Below are 21,477 nucleotides of genomic sequence, written 5' to 3' on the forward strand. Positions count from 1 at the left end.
GCAGGTCTGCAGGTGTCTATCTTTCTCTCCCCCTGTCTTCCCCTCCTCATTTCTCTCTGTCCTATCCAACAACGATGACAGCAATAACAACAACAATAACAATGATGATGACGATAAACAAGGACAACAAAAGGAAAAATATATATACATATACATATACGCTTTTTGTTTTGTTTTGTGATTGGAGCACCATTCAGCTCTGGTTATTGGAGATGTCAGGATCAAATCTGATTAACTCCAGTATATGAATTCTGTACACTGCCACTGCACTATCTCCCCAGCTCCCATTTTTTTGTCCTTTTGATCCTATTAAAGCTTTGTGGTCTGGAAGGTGGCACAGTGGATAAAGCAGTGGAATCTCAAGCATGAGGTCCTGAGTTCGATCCCTGGCAGCACATGTACCAGAATGATGTCTGCTTCTTTCTCTCTCTCTCCTCCTATCTTTCTCATTAATAAATAAATAAAATCTTTAAAAAATGAAAAAAGCTTCTCATGTCACAGTGATATAGTCCAGTCCTTTTCTTTCTTGTACCTTTGATCACAGATTCATTGGAATTCAATTTATAAACTAACTGCAAGCCAAACACAACCCATTAGACGGAAACTAAAGCAAAAGAATGGAATACCAACTAAGAAAGTAAAAGAAAGGGGGGCCGGGTGGTGGCTCACCTGGTTGAGCGCATATGTTTTGAGCGCATATGGTTTGAGCCCATATATGTTAAGCCCATATATGTTGAGCCCATATATGTTGAGCCCATATATGTTGAGCGCATATGGTTTGAGCCCCCGGTCCCCACCTGCAGGGGGAAAGCTTCACAAGTGGTGAAGAAGGACTGCAGGTGCCTCTCTATCACTCTTCCCCTCTCCATTTCTGACTATCTCTATCCAATAAATAAATAAAGATAATAATTAAAAAAAAAAAGAAAGTAAAAGAAAGGGGCCAGGGGTGGTGCACTGGGTTAAGCACACACACAGTACAAAGCACAAGGACCTACATGAGGATCCAAGTTTGAGCCCCAGCACTCCCACCTGCAAGAGTGGAGTGCACTTCACAAGCGGTGAAGCAGGGCTGCGGTGTCTTTCTCTCTCTATCTTCCCCTCCTCTCTCAATTTCTCTCCGTCCTATCCAATAAAGTTGAAAAAATGGCCATAGGAGCAGAGGATTCACAGTGCCAGCACCAAGCCTCACCAATAACCTTGGAGTTAAAGGAAGGAAAGGAAGAAGGAAGGAAGGAAGGAAGGAAGGAAGGAAGGAAGGAAGGAAGGAAGGAAGGAAGGAAAGAAGGAAGGGGAAAATATCTTAAGTAGTCCACAGTCTGGCAAAACAGCTCACCTGGATAGTGTGCTGCTTTGCCATGTGCAAGACCCAGGTCAAACTCAAACCCCACCACACTGAGAAAAGGGTTTTGGTGCTAAGGTCTCTTTCACCCTCTCTCTGCCTCTGTCTCAGTCTAACAGCAACAAAAAATAATTAAAAAATATATATGTATATATATGTATTTTTTTAAGTAGTCAAATCCTCATCAGGAAAATAAAGCTAGTCCATGAATACATACACATTCCCCTGCAGAGCAAATCACTTCATAGAATCGGCTCTTAACATCACCCCATCTTCCGTCTAATTTTTTTTTTTCCGACTGACACCAGGTTATCGCCGGGGCTCACTGCCTACACATTACTTTCATATTTTTCCCCTTTCCTTAAAATTTTTTTTATCTTTATTTATTTATTGGCTAGAGGTAGCCAGAACTTGAGAGGAAGTGGTGGGGGGTGGGACAGAGAGAGAGAAAGACAGAGAGACACCTGCAGCCCCTGCTTCACCACTTGTGAAGCTTTTCCCCTGCAGGTGGGGACTGGGGGCTTGAACCTGGGACCTTACGCATTGTAACATGTGTGCCCAACTAGGTGCACTACCACCCAGGCTCCCCCCCCCCTTTGTTCTGCTTCTTTCTGTTTTATTTTATAGGATAGAGCTTAATTGAAAAGGGGTGAGGAAGGCAGAGGGAGAAAAAAGAAAGGACACCTGCAGACCTGCTTCACCACTTGTGAAGCTTCCCCCTGCAGGTGGGGAGCAGGGGCTAGAACCCAGGTCCTTGTGAATGGTAATGTGGGCACTCAATAGGTATACCACTACTCAATCCCCTCTAAGTAAGGAATCTTTCAATACTCAGTTTCTTTGACTTTTTTCCTCACAAATTAGTTTTCCATAATTTGTGACTTTTAGATGACTAAAAAGAGCAGCAGAGTTCAAGGCCCAGAGGGCTTATACAATATAAAGGGAAAAGCCACTGGGAGAATAAGAACTATACATCATTAAGTTCCTCTTATCTGGAATGATACAGGAAATCAATATGTATAGTCTTACTAACCATTAGGCTTCTCTGAAGTTGATTCAGCTTCGACTTCCGTTTCTTCAGCACTTTCTGAAGCTTGTAAGGCAGGATATTGTGCTCTGGTGAAAGACTTCCAGGCCATCCGCAGGGAACCTAGCAAATTGTTCTTAAGGTCCATGCTCATCCTGGTTAAGCCCTCTCTCAGTTCTGAAACACAAATGACAAAGAATAGTAAATCGTTTATAAAGAGGTCAGGGGCCAACAGTTAACGTGCATATGATCCATTCAGTTTACCCTAATAAGAAAGTATAGAATGATCAAGTTTTGTACTCAGACTTACCTAAGTGCATCCGCTTCCTGCCTTTATGATGTGGAATCAGCATTGGCTCAAATTCTACTTCTGGGACAATCATGGGCTCAATCCTATAAGCCACAGGATCAAACTATATAGGAAAAACAAGAACTACATTTACCTCTGCTGAAGGCAGGCAGCTTGAGAAAATATTTACCGGGCAAGAATAATTATACACTCATTTGAAAAAAAAAAAAAGGCACTTTTTGTCTGTTACATAATTTCTAATTCAATACTATTGTTGTCTCACTACTACAAAATAGCTTAGGGAAAAATAAGCTAACACAACAGAAAATCATTTGTCTTTTATATACAGGTAAACCACAAGAGCAAACCAATGCTTACAGGGTGGTAAATATTGAAGAAACCTTTGCATGTTGGAAATTTGTAGGCAGGATCAATTCTTTTTAGTCCTCGGACAGTAAGGAACATTCCAATGGGAGATCCAAAAGCAAAAAAGATTTCTGGTTTATAAATAAGCCGGGGGTATTTTACAGACACCTGGAAAGAAGAATAGAAGCATTCCTCACTGATAACAAACATTATATCTGCTTCTACCACACTGACAGGTAGTAAAACAACCAAACAGAGTTAGTACTGGTGGGATGGGGGAGATAGCATAATGGCTATACAAACAGACTTTCATGCCTGAGGCTCCAAGGTCTCGGGTTCAATCCCCTACAACACCATGGTAAGCCAGAGTTTAGCAGTGCTCTGGGAAAATAAAAGAAAATAATGAAATAAAATAAAAATACTTAGTACTGGGAGTCCGACAGTAGCACAGTGGGTTAAGTGCACGCGGCACAAAGCGCAAGGACGGGCGCAAGGATCCCGGTTCAAGCCCCCGGCTCCCCACCTGCAGGGGAGTCACTTCACAGGCGGTAAAAGCAGGTCTGCAGGTGTCTATCTTTCTCTCCCCCTCTGTGTCTTCCCCTCCTCTCTCCATTTCTCTCTGTCCTATCCAACAATGATGACATCAACAATAATAATAACAACAATAAAAACAACAAGGGCAACAAAAAGGAAGATAAATAAACATTAAAAAAAGAAAAACATACAAAAAAAAAAACTTAGTACTGCTACCTGCCCAATGCCAACGTCCAGATAGACACCATTTCCAATGTCATCTCCGCTGCAAAACTCTGACTCTTTGGGGGCACCAGGCATATTTGTCCCTGAAGCTGAGTGTGAAGTTGGTCTTTTGATACTCTAAAGAATAAAAATAAATAAATGAATAAATACATAAATAAAAACTTCTATGAAGCTACTACGTAGTAGGGATATCTAACAAACAGCATAGTTTTCTACTGGTTTGCAATAATGACATGAAAACTTATGATGCAACAGCCAATAATTCTAGAAAAAGTCTCTCAGAAAACAAGATAGAGATGATGAAGGCAAAAGCTCTTAAAACTTTAGGCAGTTAGCAATTACAGAAGCCAGACCTTCCACCTTCTGCAACCCACAACGACCCTGGGTCCATGCTCCCAGAGGGATAGAGAATGGGAAAGCTATTGGGGAGGGGACAGGATATGGAGATTGGGTAGTGGGAATCATGTGGAGTTGTACCCCCCCATCCTATGATTTTTTTTTAATTTTTTAAATTTTTTATTTTATTTATTCCCTTTTGTTGCCCTTGTTGTTTTATTGTTGTAGTTATTATTGATGTCGTTGTTGGATAGGACAGAGAGAAATGGAGAGAGGAGGGGAAGACACAGAGGGGGAGAGAAAGACAGACACCTGCAGACCTGCTTCACCGCCTGTGAAGGGACCTGCCTGCAGGTGGGGAGCCGGGGGCTCAAACCGGGATCCTAACGCCAGTCCTTGAGCTTAGCGCCACCTGCGCTTAACCCGCTGTGCTACAGCCCGACTCCCCCTATGATTTTTTTAATGTCTCCTTTCTTAAATAAAAAAAAAAAACCTTAGGCAGTTAAAACATTAGTCAACTACAATGAAAGAAAATAATGGGGAGACAGCATAAAAGTTATTCAAAAAGCCTTTCATGCCTGAGGCACCAAATGTCCCAGGTTCAATATCCTGCACCACCATAAGCCAGAGCTGAGCAGTGCTCTGGTAATAAATAAATAAATAAATAAATAAATAAATAAATAAATAAATAACTTAGATTAACAATGGACAACGGTAGAGAATGTCCCATATTCCGAAGGGAGGCTGGACAACATACTCTATGCTACACCTAAGGAAGATGGGTCCTGATATTGGGGCAGCTTGGAATGTTCCTGCTCATGACCACAGAATGTGAGCTCAGATCTACAGGGATGTGGAGATCACATAGGCTCCTAAGCTGAATATGGGGCCCAGATCACAACAAATCAATGGGGTCTACACCTTTCCCATATTTGGGAGCTACTCTCTTCCCTGATCCAGCTTTCTGGCCCTTCTTCCAGCTATGACCATGACATCATCTCCCCAGATAATAACTTGAATCTACCTGCATATCAGATTTCAGGCTCAGGGAAAAAAAAAAAAAAACTAGTATAGCCACAGGCTCTTTGGAATATAACTAAAATATGCCTACTAGCTATCTACAAAATGGAGATAACCCTCGCCCCAACTCTTCAGCTGCAATATTCCAGCCTTTAGATTCATGATTAGTCAACAATTTGTTTGGCTTTATATGTTAACTCTCTTTTCAGCCACCAGGTTCCAGATGCTAACATGTTGCCAAACAGACTTGCCTGGAAAGACCATCCCACCGTTGTGTCCTGGAGCTCCAATTCCCCAGAACCCGGCCCCACTAGGGAAAGAGTGAGACAGGCTGGGAGTATGGATCAACCTGTCAATGTCCATGTTCAGCAGGGAAGCAATTACAGAAGCCAGACCTTCAACTTCCTGCATCCCACAATGATCTTGGGTCCATAATTCCAGAGGGTTAAAGAACAGGAAAGCTATCAAGGGAGGGGATGGGATATGGAGTTCTGGTGGTGGGAATTGTGTGGAGTTGTACCCCTCTTATCCTATGGTTTTGTCAGTGTTTCCTTTTCATAAATAAAATTAAATAAATAAATAATAAATAATAGCAGAGGGCTGAGGAGAAAGCTTAATGGTTATCCAAAAAGACTTTCATGCTTTAGACACCAAAGGTCCCAGATTCAACCCCCAGCATGTCCATAAGCCAGGGTTGACCAGTGTTCTGACTGAAGAACAAAAATGAGAAGGAGAATAAAAGAAAGAAAAGAATGATAAGAAGGTTATAAATCAATATTAAATCACAAATAAAAAATCATTTTTTTCTTCTTTACCAGAGCACTTCTCAACTCAGGTTTATGGCAGTGTAGGAAATTGAACCTGGGACTTTAGAGCCTCAGACATGAGAGTCTCTTTGCATAACCATTATGCGATCTACTCCCATCCATAGAAAAATATTTAAAAGGGGCCAGGCAATGGTGCACCTGGTTGAGTGCACATGTTACAATGCACAAGGACCCAGGTTCGAGCCCCAAGTCCCCATCTGCAGGGGGAAAGCTTTTCAAGTGGTGAAGCAGTGCTGCAGGTGTCTCTCTGTCTCTTCTTCTCTATCACCCTCTTCCCTCTAGATTTCTGCCTGTCTCTATCCAATAACTAAAATAAAGATAATTTAAAAAGTTTTAAAAAGAAAACCATTTAAAAATAAAGAATACTAAGATGGCTCAATAAAGTGCTATAGGCATTTCCAATCAAAGCAAGCAATATGAGTACAGAATATTGTAAGTACAAATAGTGAGCCAAAAAAAATAGACCTTAAATAAGAGCTGAACAACCTGCTTTAAAAATATTGAAAAATAGCTAATCATTAACATATGGGAAAGGATTTTATGAATAAAAAAACTGAAATGTAGAAGTACTGTTATAATATGGAGTACTTTATACTAAGTGAAAAAAGTCAATCACAAAAAAGTTGCATGTTGTACAATGCCACTTAGACAAAATATTAAGAAAAATTTTATATTTATAAAAATCCATAAACATAGAAAGGAAATGTAACAGGAGGGGAGGAATGGGTAGTGACTTATTAGTGGAGCTTCTTTTTGGTGTGACAGAAATATTCTGGAACTAAGCAGTGGTAATGGTTACACCACTTGGCTAATACTGAATTATGTACTTTAAAAGACAGAATGTTATGGTATGTGATGTGAATCACATTTCAGCAATGCAACTATAGAACAGAAAAATGGTGGGAAGGAGGCCAGGCAGTGGTGCACATGGCTAAGTGCTCACTTTACAGTGCACAAGGACACTAGTTCAAGCCCCTGGTTCCCACCTGCGGGGGGGAAAGCTTCAAGAGTGGTGAAGCAGGGATGCAGGTCTCTCTCTGTCTTTCTCCCTCTCTATCGCACTCTCCCTTCTCAATTTATCTCTGTCTCTATCTAATAACAAATTATATATATATATATATATATATGTATATATATATATATGAAAATGGTGGGAAATAGAAAGGTAGAAGCCCAGGAAAGATAAGACTTTGGACATTATATTTTTTTCCAGAGTATTGCTCACTTCTGACTTATTGTGGTACCAAGGACTAACCCTGGGACCTCCACTGTCTCAGGAATGACACGTCAACTACTACACTATTTCACCAGCCTCATTAATATTTTTAAGGGTATCGGGAGGCGGAGCTACCTATTAAAAGACACAGAGTAGGAAGATGGATCAGAAAACACAACCCAACAATATGCTGTCTACCGGAAACCCACCTAACTCAACAAGACAAACACAGACTTAAAGTGAAAGGATGGAAAACTATCATACAAGACAATGGCCCACAAAAAAGGGCAGGAGCAGCTATTCTCATATCTGACATGATAGACTTTAAAATAGATAAGATTAAAAAAGATCGGAAGGGACACTACTTAATGCTCAGAGGATCAGTCAATCAAGAGGACTTAACAATTATTAATATCTATGCACCCAATGAGAAGCCATCTAAATACATCAAACTTCTACTGAAAGAGCTACAGCAATATATTAACAGTAACACAATCATAGTAGGGGACTTCAACACCCCACTCTCTCAACTTGACAGATCATCCAGGAAGAAAATCAGTAAAGACATAAGGGAGCTAAATGAAGAGATAGATAAACTAGAACTATTGGACATTTTCAGAGTCATTCATCACAAGAAACTGGAATACACATTTTACTCAAATCCACATGGGTCATTCTCAAGGATAGACCATATGTTAGGCCACAAAGACAGCATCAGCCAATTCAAGAGCATTGAAATCATCCCAAGCATCTTCTCAGACCACAGTGGAATTAAACTAACACTTAACAATCAACAAAAGATTAGTAACAGTGCCAAAATGTGGAAGCTCAACAGTATACTTCTTAACAACTTCTGGGTCAAAGAGGAAATCAAGGAAGAAATCAAAATGTTTCGAGAGTTCAATGAAAATGATGACGCAAGCTATCAAAATATTTGGGACACAGCTAAAGCAGTCCTAAGAGGGAAGTTCATAGCTATACAAGCACAAATTAGGAAACAAGAAAAAGCACAAATAAACAGCCTGATTGCACATCTTAAAGACCTAGAAGAACAACAACAAAGGAACTCTAAAGCAACCAGAAGGACAGAAATCACTAAAGTTAGGGCAAAAATAAATAACATTGAGAATAAGAAGACCATCCAAAAGATCAATGAAAGTAAATGTTGGTTCTTCGAAAGAGTGAACAAAATCGACAAACCTTTAGCCAGACTCACAAAACAAAAAAGGGAGAAGACCCCAATTAAATCGGATAGTAAATGAAAGAGGAGATACCACAACAGACACCACAGAAATTCAACATATCATGCGAAGCTTCTATGAAAAACTATATGCCACCAAGCTAGAGAACCTGGAAGAAACGGACGATTTCCTAGATACCTACCAACTTCCAAAACTAAGTAAACAGAAAGTGGATAACATGAACAGGCCCATCACAGCTAATGAAATTGAAACAGTTATCAAAAATCTCCCCAAAAATAAAAGTCCTGGACCAGATGGTTTTACAAATGAATTCTACAAAACCTTCAAAGAAGAACTAATACCTTTACTTTTAAAAGTCTTCCAGAAGATTGAAGACACTGGAATACTCCCTGCCAGCTTCTATGAAGCCAACATCACCCTGATACCAAAAGCAGACAGGGACACAACCAAAAAAAAAAAAAAACTACAGACCAATATCTCTGATGAACATAGATGCAAAAATATTGAACAAAATTCTAACCAACCGGATACAGCAGTATATCAAAAAGATTGTTCATCATGACCAAGTGGGGTTTATCCCAGGCATGCAAGGTTGGTTTAATATACGTAAGTCAATCAATGTGATCCACCACATCAACAAAAGCAAGACCAAAAACCACATGGTCATATCAATAGATGCAGAGAAAACCTTTGACAAAACACATCCCTTTATGATCAAAACACTACAAAAAATGGGAATAGATGGAAAATTCCTGAAGATAGTGGAGTCTATATATAGCAAACCTACAGCCAACATCATACTCAATGGTGAAAAACTGGAAGCATTTCCCCTCAGATCAGGTACGAGACAGGGCTGCCCACTATCACCATTACTATTCAACATAGTGTTGGAAGTTCTTGCCATAGCAATCAGGCAGGAGCAAGGAATTAAAGGCATACAGATTGGAAGAGAAGAAGTCAAACTCTCCTTCTTTGCAGATGACATGATAGTATACATGGAAATACCTAAGGAATCCAGCAAGAAGCTTTTGGAAATCATCAGGCAATACAGTAAGGTGTCAGGCTATAAAATTAACATTCAAAAGTCAGTGGCATTCCTCTATGCAAACACTAAGTTAGAAGAAATTGAAATCCAGAAATCAATTCCTTTTACTATAGGAACAAAAAGAATAAAATATCTAGGAGTAAACCTAACCAAAGAAGTGAAAGACTTGTATACTGAAAATTATGAGTCACTACTCAAAGAAATTGAAAAAGACACAAAGAAGTGGAAAGATATTCCATGTTCATGGGTTGGAAGAATTAACATCATCAAAATGAATATATTACCCAGAGCCATCTACAAATTTAATGCTATCCCCATCAAGATTCCAAGCACATTTTTTAGGAGAATAGAAAAAATGCTACAAATGTTTATCTGGAACCAGAAAAGACCTAGAATTGCCAAAACAATCTTAAGAAAAAAGAACAGAACCGGAGGCATCACACTCCCAGATCTCAAACTGTATTATAGGGCCATTGTCATCAAAACTGCTTGGTACTGGAACATGAATAGACACACTGACCAGTGGAATAGAATTGAGAGCCCAGAAATGAGGCTCCACACCTATGGACAACTAATCTTTGACAGAGGTGCCCAGACTATTAAATGGGGAAAGCAGAGTCTCTTCAACAAATGGTGTTGGAAACAATGGATTGAAACATGCAGAAGAATGAAATTGAATCACTGTATTTCACCAAATACAAAAGTAAATTCCAAGTGGATCAAGGACTTGGATGTTAGACCACAAACTAAAAAATACTTAGAGGAAAATATTGGCACAACTCTTTTCCACATAAATTTTAAAGACATTTTCAATGAAATGAATCCAATTACAAAGAAGACTAAGGCAAGTATAAACCTATGGGACTACATCAAATTAAAAAGCTTCTTCACAGCAAAAGAAACCACTACCCAAACCAAGAGACCTCTCACAGAATTGGAAAAGATCTTTACATGCCATACATCAGACAAGAGTTTAATAACCAACATATATAAAGAGCTTGCCAGACTCAACAACAAGACAACAAATAACCCTATCCAAAAATGGGAGGAGGACTTGGACAGAATATTCACCACAGAAGAGATCCAAAAGGCCGAGAAACACATGAAAAAATGCTCCAAGTCTCTGATTGTCAGAGAAATGCAAATCAAGACAACAACGAGATATCACTTCACTCTTGTGAAAATGTCATACATCAGAAAAGGTAACAGCATCAAATGCTGGAGAGGGTGTGGGGTCAAAGGAACCCTCCTACACTGCTGGTGGGAATGTCAATTGGTCCAACCTTTGTGGAGAACAGTCTGGAGAACTCTCAGAAGGCTAGAAATGGACCTACCCTATGACCCTGCAATTCCCCTCCTAGGGATATATCCTAAGGAACCCAACACATCCATCCAAAAAGATCTGTGTACACATATGTTCTTAGCAGCACAATTTGTAATAGCCAAAACCTGGAAGCAACCCAGGTGTCCAACAACAGATGAGTGGCTGAGCAAGTTATGGTATATATACACAATGGAATACTACTCAGCTGTAAAAAATGGTGACTTCACCATTTTCAGCCAATCTTGGATGGACCTTGAAAAAATCATGTTGAGTGAAATAAGTCAGAAACAGAAGGATGAATATGGGATGCTCTCACTCTCAGGCCAAAGTTGAAAAACAAGACCAGAAAAGAAAACACAAGTCGAACCTGAAATGGAATTGGCATATTGCACCAAAGTAAAAGACTCTGGGGTGGGTGGGTGGGGAGAATACAGGTCCATGAAAGATGATAAATGACATAGTGGGGGTTGTATTGTTAAATGGGAATCTGGGGAATGTTATGCATGTACAAACTATTGTATTTACTGTTGAATGTAAAACATTAATTCCCCAATAGAGAAATAAATTAAAAAATAATAGTAATAATATTTTTAAGGGTATCAAAAAAGAAAAATAATTAATTGTTAAGAAGAGTTAAAGACCAATTAACAAAATTTTTTTGCTCTCTAGATTACACAGCTCAAAAGCACAAATACATAAGGATGTCAGGAAGCAAGATGGTCGTTCTCAGACAGTGCATGAATGTGACCCTGGATTTGATCTCCAGCACCACAAAAAAATGACAGAACAGTGCTCAGGTCTCTCTCTCATTTAGAAAAAGTCAAAAAGTAAAAGAATGCCAAAACTCATTTAATCCTACAAACTACACTGGTACATACCGTTGCATTTTTTCTGGTCCCAAAATAATTTAATATCTTCTTTCTTGGTCCTAAGGGAATTCCCATTTCCTGGAGATCTTTATCTGAACATAAAGCCTAGGTATAGAAAACACACCAACATTGTTTTTATTTCTAGTCAAAAAATAAATCAATTAAATATTCTGTTATCTGAGAACAATAATACCTATGCACTCTGTTGTTCTTTGATTTCTATTATTAGGGATCCTACTGATATAAAAATACAAATTTAGAGAAAAGATATCGTAGTCACAAAAGTATAAAGAAGACCACATCACTAGTGCTACAGTAATATTAGTAACATTGTGTTATTGTTTAAAAAAACCACAAAAATGGGTATCTACATAACAGAAACACTCTTTGATTTCCATGCTCACTCAAATAATTCAAATTTGAGAATGATCATATTTCCACTCATGCATACAGCATCTAAACTCAACATGAAACAAACTGAGTTCCAAATTTAAATGCTTGAACCTGATTAAGGAAAATCTTCCTGCACAAACCCCCCACACATATAAACTAGGTTAGTTCATACAAGAACTGTGTACCTTTCTTACTTAAAACGTATCACTGTGGGGAGTCAGGCTGTAGCACAGCGGGTTAAGCGCAGGTGGCGCAAAGCACAAGGACCAGCATAAGGATCCTGGTTCGAACCCCGGATCCCCACCTGCAGGGGAGTCGCTTCACAGGCGGTGAAGCAGGTCTGCAGGTGTCTATCTTTCTCTCCATTTCTCTCTGTCCTATCCAACAACAATAATAACTACAACAATAAAACAACAAGGGCAACAAAAGGGAATAAATAAAATATAAAAAAATTAAAAAAAAACAAAAACTTATCACTGTGTTGACTATCAAATATACCTTTTTCACTCAATCATAAACACTGCAAAGTTAGGGACCATATCTGCCTAATTCATCATCCTGTTTTCAGTACTTGGTATAATATGCCTAATTACAGGAAATATTAACTAAGTTGCTGTTAAACTAATCCTTATGCCGGTCCTTGCACTTCACAGCATATGCACCTTATCCAAACACAACAGCCTAGCCCCCAACAGTAGAACTCTTTATAATTTAACAGAAGGGAGTCGGGCTGTAGCGCAGCGGGTTAAGCGCAGGTGGCGCAAAGCACAAGGACAGGCATAAGAATCCCGGTTCAAACCCCGGCTCCCCACCTGCAGGGGAGTCGCTTCACAGGCGGTGAAGCAGGTCTGCAGGTGTCTATCTTTCTCTCCTCCTCTCTGTCTTCCCCTCCTCTCTCCATTTCTCTCTGTCCTATCCAACAACAACAATAATAACTACAACAATAAAACAACAAGGGCAACAAAAGGGAATAAATAAATAAAATATTTAAAAATTTAACAGAAAATGTGGGGGGTGGGAGTGGGTGGGAGGGATGGGTCACAGTCTTTTGGTGGTGGGAATGGTGTTTATGTACACTCCTAGTAAAATGTAGTCATATAAATCACTAGTTAATTAATATGAGAGGGAGAAAATTAATTGTATGTTTCGAAGTTTTTCAAAACACAAACTGAATCTTTTTAATATATAGGCTGTGTAACTGATATGCAGACTCTCTCAAAAGCCTAGACCAAGTAGATCAGAAGCAACCAATAGCACAGCTATATACAAGATACTGGGTACTGTACAGCACACCCTAACAAAAGGACTTTTCAAAGTTAACCCAATTACCAAATAATGTGATAATAACATTAACTATCGATTGTCTTTTTGAACCCTAAGACAGCAGGAACCTCACATCTCCACTATAGAGCCTCTACTTCCCCTAGTCCTAGAACCATTGTATAGGGCCCACTTTCCCGTATGCCTCTCCCAATCCATTTCAAATAATATTGCATCTGCCGATCGCAACCTAATCAACTCAACGATTGCCACCTCAACATGCTTCAATTCAGACTGTTTCCAGAGACTTCACGTGTGGAATGACAACCCTTCAGCTTCATTACTCGGGTGAGACCTTTCCTTTCATAGTATTCTCTAATTACATCCCAGGTGGTTCACTTTCTAACAAAGACCCAAAGCCTAGATATACACCAGTGTCTGTGAGAGAGAGCATATGTTCACACGTATCCATAAACTACTGCAAAATATATACCTGAAAGCAGAAGTACACTAGAGTTTGCAGTGAGTACCCCCCCCTAACACTTCCTCTCCACTATTCCAAGCTTTGGGTCCATGATTGCTCAACAATTTGTTTGGCTTCGTATGTTAACTCTCTTTTCAGTCACCAGGTTCCAGATGCCATCAGGATGCCGGCCAGGCTTTGCTGGACTGAAGACCCCACCAATGTGTCCTGTAGCTCCGCTTCCCCAGAGACCCACCCTACTAGGGAAAGAGAGAGGCAGACTGGGAGTATGGACCACCAGTCAACACCCATGTTCAGCGGGGAAGTAATTACAGAAGCCAGACCTCCTACCTTCTGCAACCCACAATGACCCTGGGTCCATGCTCCCAGAGAGATAGAGAATAGGAAAGCTATCAGGGGAGGGGGTGGGACATGGAGATTGGGTGGTGGGAATTGTGTGGAACTGTACCCCTCCTACCCTATGGTTTTGTTAATTAATCCTTTCTTAAAGAAAAAAGAAAAAAAATTAACAGAAAATAAGAGCTGGAACTTTTGGTCATTTATCCTTGATCTCATGATTTGTGGGCTATACTGATTTTTAGCTTTGTGCTATCACTATATGTATACAAAACAGCTTCTCTGGACTTTGAATTCCCATAATGAAAAGATAACTTTTTATGACTGAAAAAAAGCACACGAATAATGCTAAAGAACATTAATAATGATAATGGATTTATCTGTAAAAATGCTTCTACAGGGCAAGAGCTTAGTGAGCAGTATATATGCCATGTATGATTTTAAAAAACCAGCAGTAGAAACACTGAAGTGATACAGTATAAAGTTTAAAAAAGATATTTTTACCAGAGCTTCCTTATCTACTTTCTCCTTTTCAAAGGTACTAAAAAATTCAGAGAGCTGAAGTTGCTTCAAATCTTCTTCAAGTGTTGCTGTGTCTCCTTGATCCATAATGATACTTGGTGAACCCTAAAAATCAAATTGTAAAGTTCATACTCTCTAAATTTACTTCATTTTCCCTTTAGTTATTATATAGTCAAGAAGGGTTATAAAGTATAAAATGTTTCCACATGAACATGTATCTTAAATTTTAAATAAATAATTTATACAAAATGTTAAGAGTGTGGTCTGGGTGGTGGCACAGTGGATAAAGCATCGGACCCTCAAGCATGAGGTCCTGAGTTCAATCCCCGACAGCACATGTACTAGAGTGATGTCTGGCTCTTTTCTCTCTCTCCTCTCCTATCTTTCTCATTAATAAATAAAATCTTTTTAATAAATGTTAACAGGTGATTGATATCTTCAGTTAAAACTTGACATTTTTAAATAAGCAAATGATTATCAAATTATTTTTCATCATCAATATTAGCTGCACTTTTTCCCCACTTATTTTATACAGAATTTCTATAAATTACATAAACTTGCTCCCAGTTCATTCTTTATTTTTTTGTATACAAATTCCATTTCAGTTAAATGACTGTATAATTCTTTTATTTTATTTTATTTATTTATTTATTCCCTTTTGTTGCCCTTGTTGTTTTATTGTTGTAGTTATTATTGTTGTTGTCGTTGTTGGATAGGACAGAGAGAAATGGAGAGAGGAGGGGAAGACAGAGAGGAGGAGAGAAAGATAGACACCTGCAGACCTGCTTCACCGCCTGTGAAGCAACTCCCCTGCAGGTGGGGAGCCGGGGTTCAAACCGGGATCCTTATGCCGGTCCTTGTGCTTTGCACCACCTGCGCTTAACCCGCTGCGCTACAGCCCGACTCCCATGACTGTATAATTCTAACTGCAAAACTCCATTAGAAGATTAGTGGTGAATGTTTACAATAGGAAGATAATTATAGTTACTTTAAAATGTGGTAAATATTTATTATCTTGCAATATACATTTCAGTGTTAAGGCATGAGATTAAACTAAACTAAAAAACAGGAACTAAGTCTAAAGTACAAAAATTCATACTAAGAAATATTACAAGAGAACCTAACTGATCATCTGAATTACCTTTTCATTGTCAATATTTCCTGAAGAAGCTTTCTGATTTGTTAGGATATCAAACAATATAAGCGAACCTACAAGTAAAACGGAAGACACCATTTTTAAGCATTAGCACTAAATATCTTACATACCAAAAAGTAACAAGCCAATTACCCATATGTAGTCATATCTTCAAACCAGGAAATCTTTCCAGTCCACTACCACACTTCCAACCCCTTCCAAATTCATCGCCAATCAGATCTTTGACCTCTGAGTCTTATACTGATCAAAGAAAATGGTGCCTCAAAAACAGGTGTCCTGGGTGGGAATAGATAGCCTGTCATGCCTGATGCTCCAAAGTTCCAGTTTCAATCCCCCACACCACCATAAACCAGAGCTGTGCAGTGCTCTGGTTAAAAAAAAAAAAAAAAAAAAAAAAAAGTCCTTAAAATGTGACAGTCATCCCTAGTCACAGAATTTACTTACCTAAACTATGACCAGCAATAGATACACCCCCTTTGAAATCAGGATTCCTCTGCAGAAAAAGTGTATATATCCGGTTCATTTCTGAAGCAACTGTGTCCACAATGGTCTGACAGTAGGTGGGGCTATTGTAGAAAAATACATCCAGAATTGTGTCATTGGTGAAGTGTCTTAGGCGGTTAATGCTGGGCAGGGTTATTCGCTGCAGATCTCTGGGGGAAAAAAAGGAAATGAAATATTTTGAGCAAAAACCCTAGACTACATAACCTTTTCTAATTTATTATTGTGTTGTCAGAAAAGTCATGGCATTTTTCTTGTCTTTCTATATAAAAATGCATCATGACTTTTCTGACAACACAATAGCCAGCCTAACTTTCAAGCTTATATTTAAGACATTTAAAGATACAAGAGATAAATAGCAATTTATAGGAATTACAAGTCAGAAAAGTACTTTTATTGAAGTCAAAAGAAATGTGATCAGTAAAATCAAAAGGTGAAAAACTCTAAGATAATCCCAGATAAGGAGGTGTGTGAGGTAAAGCCCTGAATTTATTCCGTAGCACAACGCATGAGAGAGAGACAGACAGAGAGACAGAGGGGTGAGGGGCTTAGAAAGAGAGAGAGAGATCAAGATTCCCACCTGAGGAAGGTCACGTGCTACAGGTGTCTTTCTCTTCTTTTATTATCTTTATTTATTTTTGGATAGAGATAGCCAGAAATCAAGAGGGAAGGGGAAGATAGAGAGGGAGAAAGAGAGACACTTACATCATTGCTTCACCACTCACAAAGCTTTCCCACAGCAGGTGGGGACAGGGGGCTAAAATATGGGTCCATACGCATTGTAACATGTACACTCATTCAGGAGTGCCACCACCTGACCCCATCTTTCTCTTTTTCTATCTCCCCCTTCTCTATCAATGTCTGTCTCTACCCAATAAATAAAATAATTTTGAGAGAGATTAAAAGACTTAAAAAATATATCAACTAATTACAATTTACGGACATTCTTTGGATCCCATTTTAAAAACGTGTGTGATACACACCATGATTGTTCAATAAACATCATGATTCAGGTGAAGTGGTATTAGACAACTGAAAAATAGAAAAAAATTATTTAAATGTGAAACTATAAAATACACAGACGAGTACATTGATGAAACATTTCAGGACCTTAATATTAAAGGCGTATTTGAGGTGAATAATGGTTTACGGTCAACAGTAAACTACAGTAGTTTCTGTATGTGTAACATTTCTCAGTTTCCCACTTAACAATTCAACCCCCTCTAGGTCCTCCTCTGCCATCATGTTCCAGGATCTGAATCCTCCCCCTACCCAGTCTAGTCTTACTTTGGTGCACTACCCCAACTCCAGTCCAAAATATTCCACCTTTTTTAAATTAATGATTTAACAGAGATTTTCAAATTCATATTAAGGGGTATAATTTCACACTCGTACATAGTAAGTAATCATAACACTCTCCACCAAAGTGCTGTGCCCTACACCAACCACCACAATTCTCACCAAGTTTAAGAGATAGCTTTACAACCAAGTTTAACAAGACAAAGGTATACTACTTACACATCCACACCAGTAGAATGCAATGGACTGTGCCAGTTGACTGGAAGAAATTCTACCCTCCCAATCTGCTGGTTCTCTTGTGCTTTCTTAAAATGTGTCTGCAACAGGTTCAAGGAAACACTGCGAAAATCATTAACTAGAAAAGAAAATTAATTTATGCATCAGTGATGAAATCACAGGATTAAGATGCATCAGATAATATACTCATTTTAAATCTGATTAGAACACATACTGACTTAAGTTAAAAATTACTGAGTGGTATTCAGGAAAATTATCAATGTGTGTTGCTCTAAAAAGGAACTTTTTCTGTCCTCTTTTTTTTTTTTTTTTTTTTACCAGAGCACTGTTCAGCTCTGACTTATGGTGGTGTGGGGGCTTGAACCTGGACTTTGAAGCATCAGAAATGAGAGTCTGTTTGCATAATCGTTATGCTATCCACCCTCCACACAAAAAAGTACTTTTTAACATATAAAACATTTCATCAAAGTTCTACTATATCATAAGACACTGGTTCAATATTTTAAAAAGTCTTGTGGCTATACCAATAGGTCTTGCAGAGAGATCCCTATTCTAATTTTCTGATCCTTCTAATAACCACTTCTCAGTATTTTATCTTTTTTTTTCAAATATTTTTATTTATTCATTACTGGATAGAGATGGAGAAAATTAAAGGAGGAGATAGAGAGGAAGAAAGGCAGAGAAACACCTGCAGCCCTACTTTAACACTCGTGAAGTTTTCCCCCTGCAAGTGGGGACCAGAGGCTTGAACCTGGATCCTTGCGCATTGTGATGTGAGCCATTTAGCCAGCTGTGCCACCACCTGGATCCCCAACATTTTATCTTTTTAAAATATTTTATTTCTTTATTAATGAGAAAGATAGAAGGAGAGAGAGATAAAGAACCAGACATCACTCTGGTATATGTGGTGCCAGGGATTGAACTCAGGACCTCATGCTTGAGAGTTCGATGCTTTATCCACTGTGCCACCTACCTGACCACCCAACATTTTATCTTTAAAAAAAATACACATTGCTCAAAATTTAAACTATTCTCTTGGTCTTTTAAGTTTATGTTTAGTAGCATTTACCAATAGGATTAAACTCCCAAATTAAGACAATAAAACTTTTACTACCAAGTTTTAGAGAATGCTATCTTTCAAAATAAAATTATACTGATGATCTAAATATATCAATTAGAATACCAAGTAGTTTATCACAGTATGAATTCCAAAAATGACGAGACTCTGTTATTTACCTAAACTATATCATCTCTATAGCTTCTTTTAAAAATTGAATGGTTTGGAATGGTACCATCATCATAAAACAATTTTATAATAACTGAAGTCACATTTACTCAAGAATTATTAATTAAGAGTATAAATTATTGGGAGTTGGGTGGTAGCACAATGGGTTAAGCGTAGGCGGCGCAAAGCACAAGCATCCCGGTTCAAGGCCCCAGCTCCCCACCTGCAGGGAAGTCGCTTCACAAGTGGTGAAGCAGGTCTGCAGGTGTCTATCTTTCTCTCCCCATGTCTTCCCCTCCTCTCTCCATTTCTCTCTGTCCTATCCAACAACAACGACATCAAAAACAACAATAATACAACAAGGGCAACAAAAGGGAATAAATAAATATTTTTTAAAAAGTGTATAAATTATTGAGTGATCAGGAAAGTCATGACACATTTTTGCATAGAAAAATAGCACAGTAGATAAAGCATTGGACTCTCAAGCACGAGGTCCTGAGTTCAATTCCTGGCAGTACATGTACCAGAGTGATGTCTGGTTCTTTCTTTCTCTTCTCCTATCTTTCTCATTAATAAATAAATAAAATATTTTAAAAATAACATGGGAAGAGGTAGATAGCATAATGGTTATACAAAGAGACTCTCATGAGGCCAGGCAGTGGTGACACAAATGGTTAAGTGCTCACATTATAGTGCACAAGGACCCAGGCTCAAGCCCCTGGTCCCTACCTGCAGGAGGAAAGCTTCCCAAGTGGTGAAGTAAAGCTGCAGGTATCTCTCTGTCTCTCTCCCTCTATCTCCTCCCTCTCAATTTCTCTGTCTCTATCCATAAATAAATAACATTTTTAAAAAGAGAGAGAGGGAGTTAGGCGGTAGTGCAGCGGGTTAAGCACAGGTGGCGCAAAGCATAAGGACCGGCATAAGGATCCCGACTTGAGCCTCTGGCTCCCCACCTGTTGGGGAGTTGCCTCACAGGCAGTGAAGCAGGTCTGCAGGTGTCTATCTTTCTCGCCCTCTCTGTCTTCCCCTCCTCTCTCCATTTCTCTCTGTCCTATCCAACAACGACGACATCAACAACAACAATAATAACTACAAAAATAAAACAATAAGGGCAACAAAAGGGAATAAATAAATACCTTTAAAAATTAAAAAAAAAAAAAAGGAAAGCTTCCACTGGAGGGGATGGGATGTGTGGGATTGTACACCTGTTATCCAATGGACCTGTCAGTCATCATTAAATCAATAAAAATAAATTAATTTTAAAAAGAGACTCTCTTGCCCGAGGCTTCAAAGTCCCAGGTTTAATCTCCTGCACCGCCATAAACCAGAGCTGAACAGTTCTTTGGTAAAAAAGAAAAAACAATAACAACAACAACAACAACAACAAAACGTATGTCATAACTTTTCCAACAAGCCAATATTAGCCGAAGGAATTAGCTCGTACTTTGGATTTAAGCTGAGAAGATTTACTATTGTGCAACCGGTTCTTAGTTCTCCAAATCTTATTATGCAGCTAAGACAACAGAATAAATACCACATTTATCTCAACTCATAGCAACATTGACCAATATTCTCTCCAAGAGGCCTAATCTTATATAGGTTCTGCAAACTTACCACACTGTACAATGCTTCGAAAACGAAGATCACAAGCTGGTCCAATCCCATGGACTACAAATACCAAATGATCTATTTGCAAAGGTTCCCCTAAAGTGAAATTAAAAAGAAAAATTGTACTACACAACTAATCGTGTATTTTAAAATTACAGTGAGTAGACCATAAAGGACAAGTTAAAATATGAGCAAATATTTTAAAACCAGATATTTAACTACTTAGTAAAATTACTGTGGCTTTATTGTTGGTTTTTTTTTTTTAATTTAATTTTTTTTATTTATTCCCTTTTGTTGCCCTTGTTGTTTTATTGTTGTAGTTATTATTGATGTTGTTGTTATTGGATAGGACAGAGAGAAATGGAGAGAGGAGGGAAGACAGAGAGGGGGAGAGAAAGATAGACACCCGCAGACCTGCTTGACTGCTTGTGAAGGGACCTGCCTGCAGGTGGGGAGCCGTGGGCTCGAACCAGGATCCTGACGCCGGTCCTTGAGCTTAGCGCCACCTGCGCTTAACCCGCTGTGCTACAGCCCGACTCCCTATTGTTGGTTTTAAAGGTGTATTTGTTCTCATGAAAGAGACAGACAGACAGACAGACAGAAAGGCCAGAACACTGCCAAGCTCTGGCAGGTGGTAGTGCGTTGGTGTCAGGAATTGAACCAGGGACCTTTGGGGCCTCAGGCATGCAAGTCCAGTGCACTACGGCTACACAGTCTCCTAGCCTTTGTCTTACTATTTCTAATTTATCTTGAAATAAGTTGTGAAAAAAAGTTTTCAAGTTTCAACAAACATTTTATTTTGAAATGACTACAATCTTAAAAAAAAATAAAAACTTTAAC

At 38.8% G+C, this 21,477-nt stretch overlaps 1 protein-coding gene across 6 annotated transcripts in view; it reads right to left on the reverse strand.

Annotated features, from left to right (window-relative positions):
* The window catches only part of DDHD2 (DDHD domain containing 2), a 93,985-nt gene that overhangs the window by 10,337 nt on the left and 62,171 nt on the right, over window positions 1-21,477 (reverse strand). For 5 of the 6 annotated variants that reach the window (XM_060182513.1, XM_060182512.1, XM_060182499.1 and 2 more), the window contains exons 6-15: window positions 20,644-20,733; window positions 17,787-17,922; window positions 16,212-16,420; window positions 15,753-15,820; window positions 14,594-14,716; window positions 11,626-11,721; window positions 3,769-3,894; window positions 3,031-3,186; window positions 2,674-2,776; window positions 2,370-2,540 (exon numbers count right to left, since the gene is read on the reverse strand). In XM_060182513.1, the coding sequence (XP_060038496.1) occupies window positions 2,370-2,540; window positions 2,674-2,776; window positions 3,031-3,186; window positions 3,769-3,894; window positions 11,626-11,721; window positions 14,594-14,716; window positions 15,753-15,820; window positions 16,212-16,420; window positions 17,787-17,922; window positions 20,644-20,733 (1,278 nt within the window). The remainder of the gene's footprint in view (window positions 1-2,369; window positions 2,541-2,673; window positions 2,777-3,030; window positions 3,187-3,768; window positions 3,895-11,625; window positions 11,722-14,593; window positions 14,717-15,752; window positions 15,821-16,211; window positions 16,421-17,786; window positions 17,923-20,643; window positions 20,734-21,477) is intronic. The other variant, XM_060182518.1, reaches the window with a different exon arrangement.

Source organism: Erinaceus europaeus, chromosome 2 (genome assembly GCF_950295315.1).
Source record: "Erinaceus europaeus chromosome 2, mEriEur2.1, whole genome shotgun sequence".
NCBI lineage: Eukaryota > Metazoa > Chordata > Mammalia > Eulipotyphla > Erinaceidae > Erinaceus > Erinaceus europaeus.